At 47.8% G+C, this 19080-nt stretch overlaps 1 protein-coding gene across 3 annotated transcripts in view; it reads left to right on the forward strand.

Moving 5' to 3' along the window:
* Positions 1-8050: 8050 nt before the first annotated feature.
* Positions 8051-19080, forward strand: part of SLC22A23 (solute carrier family 22 member 23) — a 97903-nt gene continuing 86873 nt past the window's right edge. Inside the window, exon 1 of one of the 3 annotated variants that reach the window (XM_083825316.1) lies at positions 8051-9373. In XM_083825316.1, the coding sequence (XP_083681442.1) occupies positions 8852-9373 (522 nt within the window). In that variant the 5' untranslated portion in view covers positions 8051-8851. The remainder of the gene's footprint in view (positions 9374-19080) is intronic. The other 2 variants (XM_083825314.1, XM_083825315.1) reach the window with 2 other exon arrangements.

Genomic DNA, 19080 nt, shown 5'->3' on the forward strand with positions numbered 1-19080 from the left:
AAATCGGTGGTTAGGCCTGGAAAGACAAAGTCTGCTGGGCTGACCACGCTGCAGAGCTGTATTTGCACAAGGTGGTCTGGATTCTAAGTAGCAGTGCAAGCCTCTTTTCTCTTGAATCTTCAAATGTTGATAGAAAATATAACAAAAATATTAAATATCGAGTTACGATTTTTTTCCCCACCTTTCTTTCCCCTTTGTTCTTATGGCAGCTATTTTATTTCATAACAATTTTCTTGAGCAAAATCAACATGCTCTTTCTCTGACTTGAACTAATTAATGCTCTTATTTCCCTCTTAAACCATATGTGCACAGTCATGCTTGGTTTGTACGCGGAGAAAAGAGAATATGCTGCTCTGGAAATTTTTGAAAGGCTTTATTGAGGAGAACCCAAACCACGAGCTGAGCTGTGGGCCACTGTTGCAGGTGTCCTCTGTGGGTGGGCAATGAGAGTATCCCACTTGGGCAGGTCAAATTTAGCAAGGTCTGCACTTGGTATCCCAGTAATTCCTGCCTGTGATTTAGGGTACAGCAGCGGTGAATGCCAAATAATGCATAAATAGATGGATGGATAGGATCAAGGATCTTGCTTTTTGTCCCTGTTGTAGCAAGGAATGTTGGCTTTTATTCCAAGATAACCAGTGTTGTAGAGGACAGGAATTGCCTCTTGCTACCACTTTTTCAAAGCCTGGTTCTGCAGCAATGGCTAGTCATACCAGAAATGCTTTCTAGGGTCAGGTATTAGTTACTCAATTATCCTGCTTTGATGGTCACAGTTCTTGAAAGTGGATTTTCCTTCCCTGTCAGATTAGATTGTGATTAACAGCAGATTTGGAGATATAGTCCCACATTGTTTAGCAAAGCATGGATCCAAGAACAGGTGGGATCAAGAAACACAGATTTAGGACAACTGTACCTTCGGTATCACGAGCCCTCACTGTTCTCAGGGCACTCTCATCTCAGGCAGCATCCTTTCCCATCCCACAAGGCAGCAGCTGTGTGCAACACAGGGCCCACCATGGGCACAAACTTATGGACAAGCTCTCTGCTCAACATCACATGTCTCCGTGACTGTTTAATTAAGGTAAAAATAATTTGTTTTTACCCTTCTCAGTCCCTCCACAGTGTGAATGACACCCTGTTTGGGCCAGCATTGAAGGACAGAATAGGCTCCCGTCTTGCTGCTGTACCTTGGAGCTCACTCACCACCCAGGGATGCACGGAGAATCTGTTTGGACAACAGGTGAGTTGGAGCTTGCATGTACACTACGGGAGCAGGCGTGGAAAGAAACACTCTCCATGGAGCGTCTCTCTTATTCAGGTATAATAAAAAAAAAATCAAAGGGAAATATTTCATGTGCAAATGAGTTTCTTGATTATATGTTCTATTCTTATTAAATATTCTGGTTTAGTCCTGCAAGGTTGGATCCCAGTGATTAATACATTTGAGGCAATTAGGCTTTGAGCTGCCGTCCTTACATTTGTTTGGTTATTTTCTGTAGCACATACACACACTCGCACAGTTAGCCTGCATGCAAGGTGTAATTTGTCTGTCTGAGGGCTGCGCTTTGAGTCACCGAGTTCCCTTGGGGTATACTGATTCCTCTCCTCTGGAAGTCCTCAAGGAGTATCCTAGGTGCTGCTTGTTTTTTGCATTCCCTTTAAAATTTGAGTTACACTGTAAAAGTGGCAGTAACCATCTGCACGTAGCAGGCTGCGATTCCCTTTATAGGTGAAAATGCACCCATCCTGCTCCTGAACTAAGGATTACTATTCCAGTCTCGGTATTTCTGTTAAGGATCTGTCAGCAGCCTTAGAGGAGGATGCAGAAAATATATACAATATCTCTGCACTTGGTGATTTTCAACATCAGATGTTTGACTACAGTCAAACATGACCAAGGGAATGTAGGATTAATGCTGTTTGAGACTTTGGTCCTTCAAAGCAGGAATCCGTCTTGAAGCCTGTGTTTAATTTCATTTAATTTAATTGTTCATTTCATTTAATTTATTTAGTTCTAGTATTTGAAGATCTGTTTAAAATAAAAAAGCCACTGGACTAACTTCATTCCTACTCAATTTCCCTACATTCCATTAAAGCATTCATGTCTAAAAATTATACACACTGTGTAACTTGTCTTGTGTAAGCACTCATTGTTTTTTGCATTGTTTTAACATATACGCACAGAGAAAAAGCCCCACATTAAAACGCCGTGAAGAATGCAAAATCAATCACTTGAAATTCAGGAACTACATAGGGTAAAACAGCTTGTGTAGAGCTAATTTGGCCTCTGTGTGTCTGTGTTCACATACTGTGTATGTTACATATATATATATATATATAATGTATATAATATTTGTGTTCTTGCAGGGATTAAAGCCTTTAATTACATGACTACCTGCTGCTTTTTGCAGAGAGCGCTTGCCTCGTTCAGCGAACAGGACAGACCTGCTTTGCATGTGGGTCACTTTACCGTGAAGGAGGCTGTTCCCCATGCGACCCTGCCTCATTTATTGCAGAGGTGAATCACAAATCGGGTGGGAGGCTGCAAGGAGAGTCGAGGTGTGTCACTGCTTCTCCGGAGAATTAAATTCATCATTTAGAAAGTCAGCTGGATGACTGCTGACAGGTGTAGAAGTATCTGAGCTAGCTCCTCAGCTCCCCTCGAGGAAAATTCTCCTGACAAGCTTACACAGTTTAAATTGCTGGTTAGTGTGAACTTAGCTTTTTTACCCTACTGTGAAGTAGGGGGTGAAAGCAGGAGCTGTTCTGCAGGCAGACTGGAAGGGGAACTAATTTCTAGCATGGAAATGGTTACAAGAAGCCAATGGAGGTCAGCTTTTCTGGTGGCACCGCTGTGTCCAGAAGAGAGCAACTTGGATCAAGTAGGGTAGAGCTGCCTTGGGTTTATCTTTCTTACTCTGCAGTCGCTAATATTGTACATCAGGACCATCTTCATTAACCAAATTTACAAACTCATTAAAAAAATGGTAGCATGGCAAGGTTTCTTTTTCTTAAATCCAGGTTAACTGTCTCTAATTATCTTACCCAGTTTTAATTCTTTATTAATCAAGTGCTGCATTGGCTGCTCCATCATTTTGCCCAGAAGTGATGTCAGGTTTCTCTCTCTTCCTCCAAGCAACATTTGATGTTATTCCAGTTGCTTTTGTCTCATTTTATGAGTGCGTGCATTGAGACTCTGGAATCTGATTTACAAAAGCACTGCATATTCACGGTTGCCAAGAGGAGTTGTGCTTTGAAAATACAAAATGCTGTACCATGCTCAAGAATGCTAAACTGCTGCGAGCTGTGAGTTAGGCACGCAAAACTTCATGGTTCTCACCTTAACAATTCTGTCTCTGGGCTTCCCAAGAAGAAAGGAAGGTAATAATAATCTTCATCTTATGGAGATACAGTGAAAATAAATGCATTAATATTTGTGAACCACTTGGATACTTCATAGGGAAAGTTATAAAAAAGCCCATGAGGACACTAATCATTAGTTCTTGAGAGCAGGGTTTGAAGATAGTGCATTAAATAAGTCATGGGCCTCTATACTCTATGAAGAGAAAACAAAATATTGAATTGCTCCTCATTAAGACCCAGAGTCTCAAAGGGATTTTAAGTGCCTAATTCTTGCTGAGAGTCAAGGCTTCTTAAGTGGTCATCCTTTTTTTTTTTTTTTGTGTGTGTGTGTGTGTGTGTATGACTGAAAAAATCAGGGGACCTGCAAGAAAAATGATCACCTAATTATAGGTTGCATCATAATGCACATGTAATTAAATGTTTCATCAGAATGCATATGCACGAGATTTGGGACACAAATTAACATTGCCCAAGCAATCTTAGTTGCAGCATTTAGCAACGCCAGGTTGCTTGACTTTTCAACTTTCATGATCTTTTCCAATGGTTAGTGTATGGGTAACTTTCTCTGGTTTTATGATAACAAGCATTCCCAATGCACATGAGATGGGAAGCCTTCCGTTGCTGCACACTTTCCTGCACAGGGGTACAGACCTCTGCCAGCCGCGTGAATGGTGCAAGTAATGGGTTGTCATCTCCTGTTTGAATCATCAGCAGGGAGGGACAGGACGCTTTGCCAGTGAGTTTCACTAATATTTGCTGACACTGGAAGAACGGTGAAAGTTGGGTGTCTTTGGTTCAGTCCCAGGATCGGCGGCTTGTGTGCGTGTTCTCCAAATGTCTTATTCCCTTTTACCATTTTCAATTCATTTGTCTGTCCTTCTGTTAATCTTGCCCCACACACAGCCCTCGCAGTACTACCTTGACCTCCTGAACTGAAAAATTCCTGGATAAAGCCCTGTGCGCCCTGATCTGATCCCATAGCCAATCCCTCCTTCAAGAGGAGGTAAGAACAGAGGCTTCCTGATCCCTTACAACCTGAATTATCCAATGATCCTATGAACTCATTGTGTTTTTCTCCATTATATAAATAGTCTGCATTCCAATAGACTATTTTATTAATCAGTCTTTGTACCAAGTAGCTTTGATTTATTGCATTGTCATAACTTCACCTCTACAGTACAGGATTCCTTTAGATAAAAAAGGCAACCAAGCATACATCCCATAAAACGGTAAAATATAGCCAGGGTTGTTATTATGTGGGATAAGGTTGTTGCAAATTCTATATAAAATGGGAATTTGTGCCAGGAGCTCTTCAAAGTGCCATGGCTGGCCTTCCAAGAATCTGGAAATGTCATCGCCAAGGCTAAGGAACCTTGTTTTTTTCCTCCTCTCTGTGAACACGATGATATTTGTCTGGATCCTGGCTCTAAATCCTCCGAGCCGTGGCAGGGTGCCGAGAGGCAGGATGTTAGCTGTGCGACAGGAGCCTTGCTCTGGTTGGGGCAGCGCTCCCCATTTTCCAGCGCTGGGACACACTGCCCCGGTGCTGAGGCTGCTCTGCATCGTGGCTATCTGCATCGTCTTCTAACAAAGAGGCACCCCAAAGATGCTACATCTACCATTGGGGGTCAGAGAGGCACTGGTTAAGAAGCCATGCTCGATCGTGAGAGGTAGTGTCTCAAAAAGCCCTGCACAGGAAGGAAAGGCCTGGCTCTGTAATCTCAACTTCAGCATTTATTCATGTGTAGGCTCCACCACGCAGTGGAGCATTCCTTTCAAAATGTGGATATTCATTTCAAAATGTTTTCATTTTCCTATTCAAATCAAAATCAATTTTCACCAGAATACGTAATGACCTTTTTGTTATTTGAAAGATATTTTTTTCAGTGAAATACTACCTCAGTACTACTTTTTCATCAAAAACACATTTCTTAGCTACTAGAAATGTATTTTCTTTCCTTTGTTTGTCCTCAACCCTCTTGTACCCAGGAAGAGTCTCTTGAAGATCACTATTTCAAGGGTGGGAAAACTTCTACCGTGTAAAAACACGTAACTCCCAGGAATATACCACCTCTGAAATTTTCAGTTCCAAACAAAATCACAGGACATGGGAGTAGCCCAGAAGAGGTGTTTGGGATGAAGATGTTTGGTCAGCTTGAGTAATGGCTGTCACCGTTCATTATGTGCTTTTCATTGCACTGGGTGATTTTATTTTGTTTCTATAGGTTCTGTTTCTGCTCATTCATGTTACTCCTACCTCTTCCTCTGAGGCCTTTTCTTTTCCCTCCTATCTCTTTCAAATGTTTTCTGTTCTTTGCTTTTAGTCGAATTTCTCAAAGCTATAATTTGACCTCTGTTCCCCAAGTCCCCTTCCATTTCTCCCTGCCAACTGCAGGCCTCGCCCTTTGTGGGAAGAGAGTTAGTGGTACCAGGGAAGTGCTGGAAGAGCTGTCCCATTGCAGAAGAGATCTAGGACGGGTAGTAAGCAACCGATCCGGGTAAATCACGAGTTCCCAAAAGGAAGCATGGGGAAACTAGGTCAGGTTTCTACAGGATAAGTGCAGAAGTACTGGAGAGCAAGAGCATGCAGGGACAAACAGAGAAAAGACGACGGAAGAAATACAACAAGAGCATGGCAAGCCATGAGAAATCGTTCAGTAAGTACATCAGTGGTAAGAGGAAGTCAAAGGAAAGTAGATTAGTCATCAGAGAGAGAAAGCTACTGACTGACGCTGAGAAGGCTCTGGGTTGCCTGATGATGCCTTTTTAGCACCAGTCTTTGCTAAAAGATGTTGCTCGTTATCAGGTGATTGCCATAGCGCACATCAATGACAAAGGAAAAGGATTTCAGCCCTGACTAGGAAAGAACAAGGTGCGAGAGCATTTGGGTAATTTAGAGGTGCTCAAATCAACTGGCTGGCTGGGCTTCAGGCAAGGGAGCTGAGAGAAGTGGCTCAAACGATGCTGGAAACGTTGAGCTCAGGGAGGACAACCAAGGAACGTGTTGATGGAAAAGAGCAAGAGCAGGGCCTCTGTTTGAAAAATTAAAAAAAAAAAAAAAAAAAACGTAGCCCAGACAGCCATTTTCTTTCCAGAAAGGACCTAGTGTAAACAGGCAAATCGCTGGCAAACAGGCAGAAGGACACAAAGAGATAAGTAACCATTAACACACACTTGCCAAGAAGAAATTGGGTCAAGCTGACCAAATTTCCTTTGGCAACAGACGAACGGACCCTGTTACGGAAGAAAGGAGCGACCTCAAGTTGGTCATGAATGAAGGAGTTTGGTTTATGCAAAAATGTTGAGTAGTGGGTATAAAATGGCCAAAACAGCAATTCTCGCTGGTTTACTGACATACAGGTGCTTACGGATGTGTTTCCAAAGGGGTCTGTCCTGGAGAGATCCTGAGTGGCCTCCATTGGCAGCGCTAATCGGGGATGAAATAAGAATTTAAAATACCCCACAGAAACGTGACTGGAAGGCGACGAGAGGCAGCAGGGGTGGTGCAGGCAGGGTTAGGCCCTGCACACACACAGGCTGGGGGTCCGAGGCAAGGCCTCGGCTGCGTGAGGAGAACAGAGGGCAACCGGGGGCACTGCAGCTGGTCGGCGTGAAGAAAGCGTGGTGTGAGGACGTGCTAGCACGTCCAGCTGGCTAGTTGCTGGGGGGAGAAAGGAAGAGAGTTCCCTGGGAAAAAGTAACAGGGCTGTTTCAGCAAGGAGCGGTCAAATAAGTGTGAGAGACACCCCTGGGTGGGCTGTGGGTACCGGCGTCTGGCAGAGCAGGGCTGAGGGAAGCCATATGGAAGGGATCCGGAACCAGTGGCAGTGGGGTGGCCTTTCTGGTGTCCTGTGCAAGAAAATGAGCTGAAGGGAAGGACAGACAAGGAGTTAATGGTGTACAGTAACTGGCTTGCAGAGACTGGATCGGGTAAATGGCTGTCCACCACCGACTTGCTCTTCCATTTATATTCAGTAACGATGCCAACCCTCTACTAATGCACACAAGTATTTTCTGCTCGCTAACCATGTTCATATGTACAAGTGCATATTGATCTGTTATCTCAAAAAAAATAAAAATTAAATAAATAACTGTTCAGTAATGCACGGGCTGTGCTCCGCGATGAAAATAGTCTGAGGCACTTACGTGCTGAAGCGAATTTAGCTTAACACGAAAGTAACCTTCACACCTCAGAAACGACTCCGCTGCAGCTAAGGCGAGGTGCTAGCATTTATATATATGCATATATATTTTTTTTTTCCCCAGCGTTGCACCGCGTAGTCGGCCTGCCTAGGGGAGGGGGGGGGGGGGACAGCCGCGGCTCTCAGGGACGCCCCCTTCTCCCCTCAGCCTTCTCCATGCCCCTTCTTCATCCCCCCGGGCCGCTCCTCCTCCTCCTCCCCCCCCTCGCAGCGCCCCAGCCGCAGCCGCAGTGCACTGGGCACGGCGCACCGCCCCCGGCACCCATGCGCGCCCCGCTCCGCCGGCCCTGGGCCCGCGGGGGGGGCGGCGCGGAGCCCCCCGGGGCCGCCCCCGCTCCCTCCCGGTCCCGCCCCCGGCGGCGGCTCCCTGCGGGGGGCCGGGCCGAGCCGAGCCGGGCCGTGCCGGGCCGGGAGCAGGTGCGGCCGCCCGGGGAGGCGTAGGGCGGAGCGAGGGGGGGGGCCGTGCCGTGCCGTGCCGAGCCGAGCCGAGCCGGCAGGTGGGGGCTGCCCGCAGCGCCGGGCCGCGGGGAGAGGGCTCGGGGGTGTCCCCCCCGGCGGAGGTGCGGGGCCAGGTGTGCGGGATGGGGGGCTGCGAGCCGCCCGCGGGGGGGGGCCGGGGGGTGCCGCTGCTGCCGTCCCCGCCGCGGCCGCGGGGGGACCTTTAGCTGAGCTGGGAGCGGGGAAGCCGCAGCGGGAGCTGGTGTTTTCTTCCCCTCCTTCCTTCGCCTTGCCTCCCCTCCCTCCTCCTCACCCAAACCGGGAGAGGAGGCGTGTTCCTACAGCCTTGCTGCACCGGTTTTGCACGGCTCGCTGTCGCCGGCTTTGCTTCGCGGGGTGGCCGGGCGATTTTTTTTTTTTTCTTTTTTATTATTTGTTTGCTCGTGCCTTTTTTTTTTTTTTTTTTTTTCCCCTCTTCCTTTTCTTTCTTTCCTCCCCTCCCTCGGCCCATCGCATGCTCGGATCCGGCCGGCTCCTTCCTTTTTCTTTTCGGCGGTGCCGCTCGGGGGGGGCAGGGAGAGCTGGGATGAGTGCCGCCTGACGCGCAGGCACGGCGAGGGGGGGCCCCGCCGGCAGCCGCAGCCCGCTGGGGGCCGCAGGGCGAGGGGCTCGCTCGCCGCCGCCTCCCCCCTTTCCTCTCCCCTTGGCCCCGGCGAGGCGTGCGTGCGAGGAAGAGGAGGACGACGAGGAGGAGGAGGAGGAGGAGGAGGGCCGCTTTGACTCGCCGGGAGGCGCCGGGGCTTGCCGCGGAGCCCCCCCTATGTGAGCCCCCCCCCCCGGGCGGCTGCATGGCGATAGAGCGGCGCCGCGAGGGCCGGCCGCTGCCGGAGGAGAACGGCTCGGTGCCGGGGGCCGCCGCCGCCCCCCCGGGGCCGCCCCCCGGGGCCGGGCTGGGGGTCGGGGCCGAGATCCAGGCGGTGCCGCCGCCTCCGCCGCCCCCCTCGTCGTCGTCCGCCGCCTGCAGCCCGCTGCTCCTCGACTACGACGGCTCCGTGCTGCCCTTCCTCGGGGGGCTGGGCGGCGGGTACCAGCGCACCCTGGTGCTGCTCACCTGGGTGCCGGCCCTCTTCATCGGCTTCAGCAAGTTCTCGGACTCCTTCCTGCTGGACCAGCCGGACTTCTGGTGCCGGCAGGCGGACGGGCAGCAGGGCGACTGGAACGGCTCCCTGGTCCCCCCCGGCCACGCCAACCACAGCGGCATCTTCCCCCCGGCCACCGCGCTGCCCACCCCCAGCAACGCCAGCGAGTGCGACTGCCACGAGTGGCACTACCGGATCAGGGCCGGCCTGGTCCAAAACGTCGTGAGCAAGGTGAGGAGAGGGGCTGCCCGGGGGCTGCTCGCCCCCGTGGGGCTGCCACCCGTGGCAGAGGTGTTGTGTGTGGGTGCTGCTAGCCAGGGATGCAGGGAGGGCTCCCATCGTGTCACCGCTCCTCCCTGCGTGAGCCTGACCCGACGGCCGGGCTGCTTTTGGGCAGAGGTGGTGATGCTGGTGGTGGAGAAAGTTCTGCTGAATCTCTCCCGCTTCGTAGTCGCTGTCTCGATAACTCTTTCCATAGAAAAAAGGGAGAAATGCCTCATGCGAGGTGTACACCTCCCGAGGCACAAGGTGCGTGCTGCTCTGTTTCGTGGTTCTCCCACTGGAATGGCTGAAGGGGAAAATCCCCGGTGAGGGGGCCATGCTGCTTTCTGCCCCTGCTTCGTATTCCCGAGTAGCGCGTGCGAAAATCCCGCCTTGCTTTTTCACCTGCGAGGCTTAGCTCGCTTATCCTACCGGCCGCGCGGAAGCTCTGCCACCTGTGAATGGGCCTCGTCAGTGCTGACAGACAGCTGTAGTTCTTGGAAACGTAAAATGAAACTCTTAGACCAGGAAAGTAGTTCCCTTTGGCTGAAATCCCCCCGGCTCAGCAGAAATTACTTCCTGCGTGAAAGTGTTGTGGTGTGACTGTGCTTATCTAGTTGGGCGCGAGGAGCACGGCAGTAATCAGATGACTGGTGTGGTTGTGTCTTGGTCAGCCAGCACGCACTTGTATTAATCACTGAAAATCATTTTGGTTTATCTTTGTGTCCCTCGAAAGCGTGCGCACCACTGGAAAAGCAAGCAGGGTAAATCCCCCAAAAGCTCAAACCCAGAATGGTTTTAGGAAAAAAAAAAAAAAAAAAAACAACAACAAAAAAACAACATGAGCCTGCTGCACTCCTTCCATGAGAAAAACACAGGCACATGGTAGATGTGAATGGTGTGTGATGTAGAAGTGCATAATGAAATTTGACATTTAAGAGAAGCAGATTTTTTTCTGTTTATAACCAGAGACAGAGCTATTCATATGGTGCAGGGCTTAACACTGATGCTTGAGCATGAAAAAATCATCTTGAAATATTTCTTTTGAGTGCAAGCTGTTTTAAAAAAAAAACTTTTTTTTTTTTTTGAAATGCTGGGAGTCTTGTGAAGGTCGTCATCAAGTTGACCACAGAAGGTCAAGGCAGAGTTGGTTTGCTATCTTGCATACTTCCTTAATAATAATAATAAAGAAGTGTTCTTTGGAAGAACTCACAGTAAAGGGCAGATCAATTTTAATGGATAAATAAACAGCTGTGGTCCCTGCTGTCTTGTTTTCTACTAGAAAGAATAATAATCATCTTTGGAGGCTACGTTTTTTTTTTTTTTCCAGTGTGGAGCTTTTGTTGTATGTTTGCTTCCAGAAACTTGGCAGCTTTTTCTCTTTGATTTGTAATCCCTTATAATTATAATTAGGTTGTTTTCACGGGGTCAGGATTCCTCCTTAGCTTGTGTTTTTGTTCTCTTTTGGGGTTTTCTGGGTGGGTGTGCTGTCTGTTTTTATCCTAGAGAAAAAAGGGAGGAAAAACCCAAACAGAACATCTGCATAGCCGAATTCAGGCTCTCTCATAAACCACCAGGAGCTCCGATAGTGTGGGAGCAGTTCTTGTAGCCGCTGCCTCTTCTTGGGTGCATCTCACCGCCCTTTGTGCAGAAGGGCCGCGTTGATGGATTCAGGAGCCTGGATGTTCAGACCTCCCTTAACTCCCCTCAAAAATACATTTAGTTCTGTAATGGATTATGCAATGTTCTCATCTTTCTAAATAGAGTTTTATTAAATCTGCCTTAGTCTAATATACAGTCATCTGTGTGGTAGCCAGCGGTTATATTGAAATATCGTAAAGAGAGCCAAAAGTATATTAAAAAAAAATGCACTTCTGTTTGGCCGGTCAGTCCCCGTGTTCTCGTCCTCAGCGGCCCAAGCTAATCTCCGATGGATGCTTTTCTTCAAAAACAATGAAATGAGCGCGGTTATTTAGCGCGAAGTGTATTTCCTGCTCCGCCTTCCGTCAATGAACCGGGGACAGCGGCATTTCACGTACCTCGGGAGCAGGCCCTAAACTACGACGGGTTTTGCTGTCTCCACAGCCTCCTTGACCCATCTGATGGAGGCTTCCTCAGATGCCGTCTCTCCATCCCCGTTTTTTCAGCTATCCCTTTCCCAGCACCCGTTCCTGCGTCACACTTGGGGTTCATTGAGTCGAGACCTGGCCACCTCCAGCCCTTCTCCTGCCGGGCTGGTGGCCAGGGCCGGAGGTGGCCTCGCGTGCGCCTCGGTGAGCGGCCCTGCCCTCCTGGGCTGAGTCACGGGGAGCGTTGCTTTTTATAGTGCTGCCACTCACTGGGACCGGGAACGGTAATAAAAGACGTGCTGCTCATTATTTAATGCTGTCGAAATACATACAGCGAAGAGGTCAGATGTGTAACGCAACCACAGGAATTCCGGTGGCCGTGGTAAATCACAGATCTGAGCTCGTGGCCTGGCTTGGTGCATAAATCTTGGACCTGAGCGTGGTTCGTACATAAATATCTCGAGGATATGTTCTCCAGGAGAATTCACTTGTAAGGCTTTTTCACCGCTAAGCGTTTCTGTGAGGGTTTTCATCTATTCTTTGTCACATCATCACCGTTATCACATCACTCTAGAAAGAGTGCAGCTCCATCACTTGTGAGATGCATATCCTGAACTAGCCTTGGGGCAAAAAGCTAGTTAAAGAAAATCATTTAAATGGGCTGTGTGTCTCACCACTGTCCAGAGGATGGATGCTGAGAAATATTCCCCCTTTTTCTTTTTTTTGAGGTCTCCTTTTACTTATTTGCAGAATGACGGTCCAGATGAATTACTAGCATGAATGTAAAAAGCGACATAATCACGACAAAGCATATATGGTTGTAGAACATAGCAGGAAGTTGGGGTGTGTTCAGCAGGGTCTTCTCTAACTCTCTTGTCAACCTCTTTAATGTCCGAATCTTCTGTCTGCAAAGCCGGCTGTAATCTTGGGGCAAAGTTTTCATGGAAGCTCTTAGTTATGGGGCTGGCAGTGGTTGTTTTTCCCCTCCATTGCTAGGGTGACTTCTCTGCTGCGTTGAACAGCATTACGTGGTGGTATGGTTTGTTCTTCTGAACGTGGATCTGTATAATGGACACTGAGAGCTGGCAATGGGCAGCAGCTGAGGCTTGATTAAATCGCAGCGGATGGTAGCACATCATCCCTTCCGCACACGCTTGTGCCGTTCCAGATCACCCCAGCTCTCGGCAGCGGTGTAGGGAGAAGTGGTTAGTTGGAGGCTGCTTTTTAATCACCCAGAACAATTATGTAATAATACTTCATGTCTGGTCACACGGGAATTCCTGTTGTGGCTGCTTCTCTGCTCCAGATGCCTTGTTTTGCTGCAATGCTGTTCCTCTTGGCTCTTAACTTCCCACTTGGTTTGGGTTGAGTCATCTTCTTTCCCAAGTAACATGCCGTGATTTTACCTATCTGCCGCTGGTTCGATCTTTCTCGTTCCAGTTTGGCTGAGCCTCCAGCTAATTGTATACACAGATACCCACCGAAAAATAACAAGGGGAGCATAATTCAGGAGACCTCCCCTCCTCCCTTGTGGCCCAGGGGTGATGCTGCCCAGCAGTGAGCATGGAGCAGTGCTGTCTTGGTGTGGACATGGATCGGTTCAGGCAGCGACATGATGCTATTTGCCCCTGCAAAGGTATGTCTTTGTCCTACCAGCTTCTCTTCCCTTTTTGGCAGTTCTGGCATTTTTCTGGACTGGTCTTCAGCTCATATAGCTTGCTAACCTGGCAGATTTTTAAATACTGTCTTTTTTTTCCCTGGGTTTTCTGTTGGATTAATGAAGTGAAATGGCTCTGCATGGTGACACCTGCCCTGGGCTGTGATGGTGTCTCACGGGATTATTGCAGGTACCTGCCAGTAACCAGGAATGTTACAACACAAAAATCTTTGTGATAACAGCAGAGATGAATTTGGCACTGCTTATAGGGTGGTATTTCTTGGAGAAGGGGGGTAGGTGTGCATTTCAAGTGCACTTTCGGAATGCAGTTATTAATTCAGAGGGATCACTGACGAGGTCCTTCCCAAAAGGAAGGGTGACAAAGCACTGGCATAGGTTGCCCAGAGAGGTTGCGGACCCTCCCTTCTTGAGGCTGTTCAAAAGCCATGTGGGCATGGTCCTGGGCAACCTCCTCCAGGTGTTCCTGTCTGAGCAGGGGGTTGGACCAGGTGACCTCCAGAGGTCCCTTCCAACCCCAGCCCTTCTATGAAAATCAGAGCTGTGCCACCCTTTCCAGGCACAAATGGGAGGAAGTCTTTGTTCTCTTCTGCGTATCCCATAGCTGGCTGGCATCAGAAAAGACTTCAGAAATGCTGATGCTTCTCTTTTTTTCCTGCAACCACCAGGATTTTTCTTGTCAGTGTTGGTTCATGGCTGACTAGCTTCTACTTGGTCCCAGATAATTAAACCCCAGAGTTATTGTACCCAGTGCAGTAGTTGGGTCAGAAGCAGCAAGATCAAAACTAGTGTATTGCCCATGCTCTTGCTTCCGTTTTACAGGTTCAAGGGGGTGAAGGGACCTGCAAAGCAGATTCTTGCATCAAGCAGGAGGACTGATGTAAATTTCTTTCAGACAAGGCTTTGAAATGACCACCTCTGTTCCAAACAGGTACTGAAGAGGTCAACAAATCCACATGATCAAACATAGACAAAAACATTGGCGGTCCAGGGCAAATTTCTACAACTGTTTTTTTATGGCTTCCTCTACTATGGGAGAGATTCCCAAAGTTTTTTTCCTTCCCTCAACAAGTTACCTGATAATGAGTTACAGGTTGCCAATCTGAGTGCTCGCAGGCATGAGGGATCTGCTTGCTAAAGGGCAAGGAGGGCTGCCTATGCATCCTGGTGAAGCTGCTCTGGGACCTGCCTGCTCACACACGGCATGGTGATGGAGCGTTCTGGTTATCGGGGCGCTGATGAACACCACCCTAAAACAAGGTGCGTTCCTGGCCGAGCAGCGTGCAGGACGTGGCGGGTGTTTCGGTGACAACATCCCTGTTCCCAGGTGCAGTGCAGCTGCGCAGAGTTGTTTTCTGTCTACCTGCAAACATTACATTACCTCACGCCAGCGTGCGAGATAACCAGCTGTGATCTCGCCAGAAAACAAATGTGTCTTGTGAGCTTAGACGTTCTTTCATTTATTTTTGAGGGGGCGTTATGTAGACGCCAAAGTACTTCTAAGCAGTTGGTCTGGAAAACAGCGACTGCGTTGAGGCCAATACTGCCACCAGGTCTGAGGTCGTCTTGGTTTTCTGTTTGGTATGGATTTTATGCGCTAGAGGGAACCTACATAGAGTTAATGTTTATTACCAGCTTTACGATAAAGTGTCGTGGATACAGGAATCTGATTTCAGCCTACTGTAAATAGTTTGTGGTGTTTGTGGAAATAATAATAATCCTCTAGGAAGGTAGCTCCATCTTACAGTATCTTTAAGTCATTCTCAGCTTTCCAAGACTTGGTATTGAGCCTTTCCTATTCCTCATTTTCAGTGTGCGTGTGAAAGCACTGCTTTTTTTTTATTTCCATTATTATTATTTGGGATGGATGTGATGTTTGAAATGGTTGGGGTTTTGTTTGTTTTTGTTTCCGCTCCCCAGCAGATCCTGTATCTCAGTCATTCAGTTTACATATACTAACCCTGCCTGTGCTGTGGCAGGAATTGCAATGCAAGCTTCAGTGTGTATTTACCAACTGTTCAGGCAGTTTGAACCCAAATATCTAACGTGCTCTAGCAGTTTTACTTCTTACTCTGACTACGAGAGTGCAATTGTGAAAGATACCATCATGGTTTCCTTAAAGTAATCTCCAAAGAGGAGGAACTGGCATTTAGAAAAGCATTTAATTTGGAGCCAGTCCCGCTGTTTGTCATGGTAACGCTGAGATGAGGATTACAGGCCAGCCAGTTGTGAAGGTGTTCGTTTTCAATGAACACCTGGAATAGCATGAGACTGGTGGTTTTCCTTCGCTTAGAAACCTTTGGCCATATCAGTGGTGCAAAGCCTTAAATTAGAGCTTTCCAGATGAATTCTAGAGAGCTGCTAAATTTAGAAGAAGCTGAAATATTTAAGCTTTTATGTACTTTGTCTTCTGTTTTCGCCATCAGCCCGCTTCTTTCCATTCGTTTTCCCCTCCACGCTACCTGGCATCCCTGCTTGGAACAACCGCACGCGCCCTCTGGTATGCCTTCCTCCCCTCGTGCTCCTGGCTCGGGGTTATCCTTGAGAAACTGTAGGGTCAATGAGATGAGGCTGAAGCCTTGCTGGAGAAGGCAGCAATCATCTGTGCTGTAGGTGACGTGTAGGAGATGGGAGAATCCTGTCTGAGGAAGGAGATCCTGCAACTTTGCAGCCGTGCTGAGGTTTCCGTGCTGAATTCCCTCAGCGTGGTGTCTCTTGGGCTCCCGTCTGTTCAACTCCAAAATGTGTGCTTGGCTCTAAAAATGTGATTATTTTCTGTTGGCTTTTGCCAGCAGGTGACCTTGTTTGAATTCCCCTGCGAGCGTGGTGCAAGCGCTGCCCTTGGGGCCGCAGCCTGTGCTGGAGAGGTGGTAACGAGAGGCAAGGGCAAAGGTTTTTTGGGGGCAAGGGTCCCATGGAGAAGGCTGGTGCAAGGCGTGTACTTCTCTGTCTGACTGCCAGCATCACGGACATCTTTACCACTCACGCCATCGTTCTGTATGTAATGCTGTCCTCACTGTGGTAGTGCCTGAAAGCCTTCTCGGTAGTGTGTTAAATGATATAAGTGAAGGTCCGTACTGCCAAGGAAAGTTCTTTTCTTTTTTAATCTCTCATCTTATCCCCGGGAGGAAAATTCAATACGTAGTGTAGAGCTTTGTTAGGATTTTTATTCTGTCTTTAATTTACAGCTAGGAGAGAGCCCCAAATGCAGGTTGTCCTACTGAAATGTGAGAACAAAAGACCAGATAAACGAATGTATTCTGATACTAGTTTTTGGGGCACGTGTTCAGGTACACAAGTAACGAGGTTGGGAGAATCAGGAACATTACTTGTAAGGTCTAGAAAACAGCATGTTCACGTTATCCAGCAGCATGTGGTTTATAGTTACTCTTGTGCACTGTTTTCACAGCACCAGGTGGTCTGGTTCCATGAAAGGGGTTTTGGATGGGGCTGGAGGAATTCGTTTTCGGCTCAAGCGCTGTCTCTGTGTTAATGCTCTGGTGCTGCCCAGTCTCCTCTCGGCCTCTGGACCGAAGTCCATGAGCGTGTCTACAATGTCGCAATGTCCCAGCTACAAATATTATTAAGGATAGGGAATGTAAATTACAGTGTAAGACCTTTTCCTCCCCTCTCTCTCCCAGGGCTGTGTAAAATGCTGTCTGCATGAACAATACAAGCTTGACAGACCAGTTTCTTCTCTTCATTTGTGAAGCAAGCTGCATATTTTTATCCCTTCTTCCTTCCCCCTAACATTTAGTTAAGTCTGAATTAATACCAGACCCTTTTTTCCTCTCCCTCTTCTTTTCCGTTTGCCCGGGTTATAGTGACTGTAGACCTCAAATGATGAGCGGGCAGGGTTACAGCGGTGATAACTGCATGTCAAAATTAATTTTTATCTACGGTGACTTTGAGCAAGTATTTCTCATGAGGAAAGGCTTCCTCTCCTTATCTCCTGTTCTCGTCTTCATTTTGGAATTGTATCCCAAGCTTGGCATTTTTGAGGCTTTTCCCCCACTTCAAAAGAAGGCCTAATAAGAGTGTGAATTGGATTTTGCCACACCAGCCCTTTTGAAGTTGTCTATGTGCAGTTTGTTTTAAGCATGTGTTGTCCTGGAAAATGCTGGTCTTCAAAGCGTTAACGTGTTTTTGATTATCAGATGATAGCGAATGTTAATATTTAACTAAAATGTTGTGGGTGGTTTTTTTTTTTGGGGGGGGGGGGGCGGGGCGGGTATGGTTTTTTAAACATATGGCTTCTATTTACAGCGTTTAGGCCAGTTCAAAACACCAATTTGGCAGCTCATTCTACTTCTTATTTAGCTGGGCCATGAAGCCAGGCCCACCAGAAGGTGCCTTGTTCAGCGTAAGGGTGGTCGTCAGCTGAAAACTGAGGGGTGGCACTGGAAAAACATTTTTCCATGTATGACTTGGGCAACTGCTAGTGGGGGGTGATGTTGCCTCGACTTCTCATGTGTCCAAAGGGGTAGGTTTGAAGTTAGTGTGTCCAAAGGGTTAAAGCAAGGAGTAGGTTTTAAGTTAGTCGTTTTTGCGACAGTGACTTCCCAATGATGTCAGAACACATGTAGAAAAGACACTTAATCACAGCGCAGAGATCTAGAAGAGAGATGGAAATATTCTGAATATGAATGTAGCATCCATGAAAGCTGCAAGCAGGATGCTGTATCTCCCGGCGCTTTGATGTTGGATGGCGTTATGGAGTTGGAAAAAGTGAAGCAGATCGCATCAGCTGAGAAAGAAGTTAGTTGACTAATCTTGGTAGGGTGAAGGCTGGAGAAGATCAAAATGTCTCAGAATAAAGAGAACTGCTACTGAAAATAAAAGAAGTGGTGGAGAAGTGGGTGGTATATGGAAGCTACGAAAATTGACTTAATCGTGTTGAGTATTCACAAGACTGTCATATGATTAACAAATCATATTTTAATTGTTAGCGTATTAGTGATGATTATTTACTTAGCAAACTTCCTTCTTCCCTGTCCCAGTGGGGAAAAGAAGCAGATCTGTGATGAGAGCAAGGTTGGGATCAGAAGAAGCTAATTGCTTCTGATTAAAACGTGAAACTGCATGATAGATGAAACTGGTCTAGTTTTGCGTTCTTTCAGATGGCATCCTATCATCTTGGGGTTCTGCTGATGTGCTGGCTGGGTAGCTCGGAGAATCTTTTCTGCCTATGGCATGAAGCAAGGCATGTTTTAGTGCGGAACAATCAAATGTAACCAAAAGCCATTTCCAGATTAACTTAATTATGCTGCTGCTGGAGCCGTGTCACCACGGTGTGGAGATGGCTGTCCCAGGTGAGCTGTGACCAAAAGGTTTGGGGAGCAAGGGGATACTGCAGGAATGCACCCGTCATTGCTATCACCTTGCAGGGCGTAGCGGGGCCAGCCTGTTTACCCTGGGGTAATCATTATACAGGGCGATGACTGAGAGTAGCTTGACGTAGCCTGTGCCCTAGGTTTCCTTCTTCGCGACGGAGCTGAAGTTTGCAAAGCAGGTGGAAGCGCTGTTTTATGTATCAGTGTTCACATAGTGATGCGTGATAGCGTGGCACCAGTCCCATGTGCTTTAGTTTTAGGGTTGAAATACCAGGCTTTAAAAAGATACGCTTCAAAGCTTAACATGGAAATATCACAGCTAAGTTGTGCTTATCCAAAGGATGTATTTCAGCAACTTCAGCTGTGTTAAACTTCAGAAACTGTTAGGTAAACCCATGAGGTCTGCAGTTGTGTACTGTTTTGCAGGGATGGAAACTGTTTTCATAGGTATACGAAACTGCTGTCCTACAACAGCACATGGTCTAATTATATCTTTCTGGGAAGCCTGCTGAGCATGTGTCCTCTGGCTCACGCGCCCTCTCCTCTTTCTCTGTCCCCTCTGCCCCCCTCTCCGTGTCCCCAAAACCCTTGGCTTTGTGG

This window comes from Anser anser, assembly GCF_964211835.1.
Source record: "Anser anser genome assembly, chromosome: 2".
In the NCBI taxonomy this organism is placed as follows: domain Eukaryota; kingdom Metazoa; phylum Chordata; class Aves; order Anseriformes; family Anatidae; genus Anser; species Anser anser.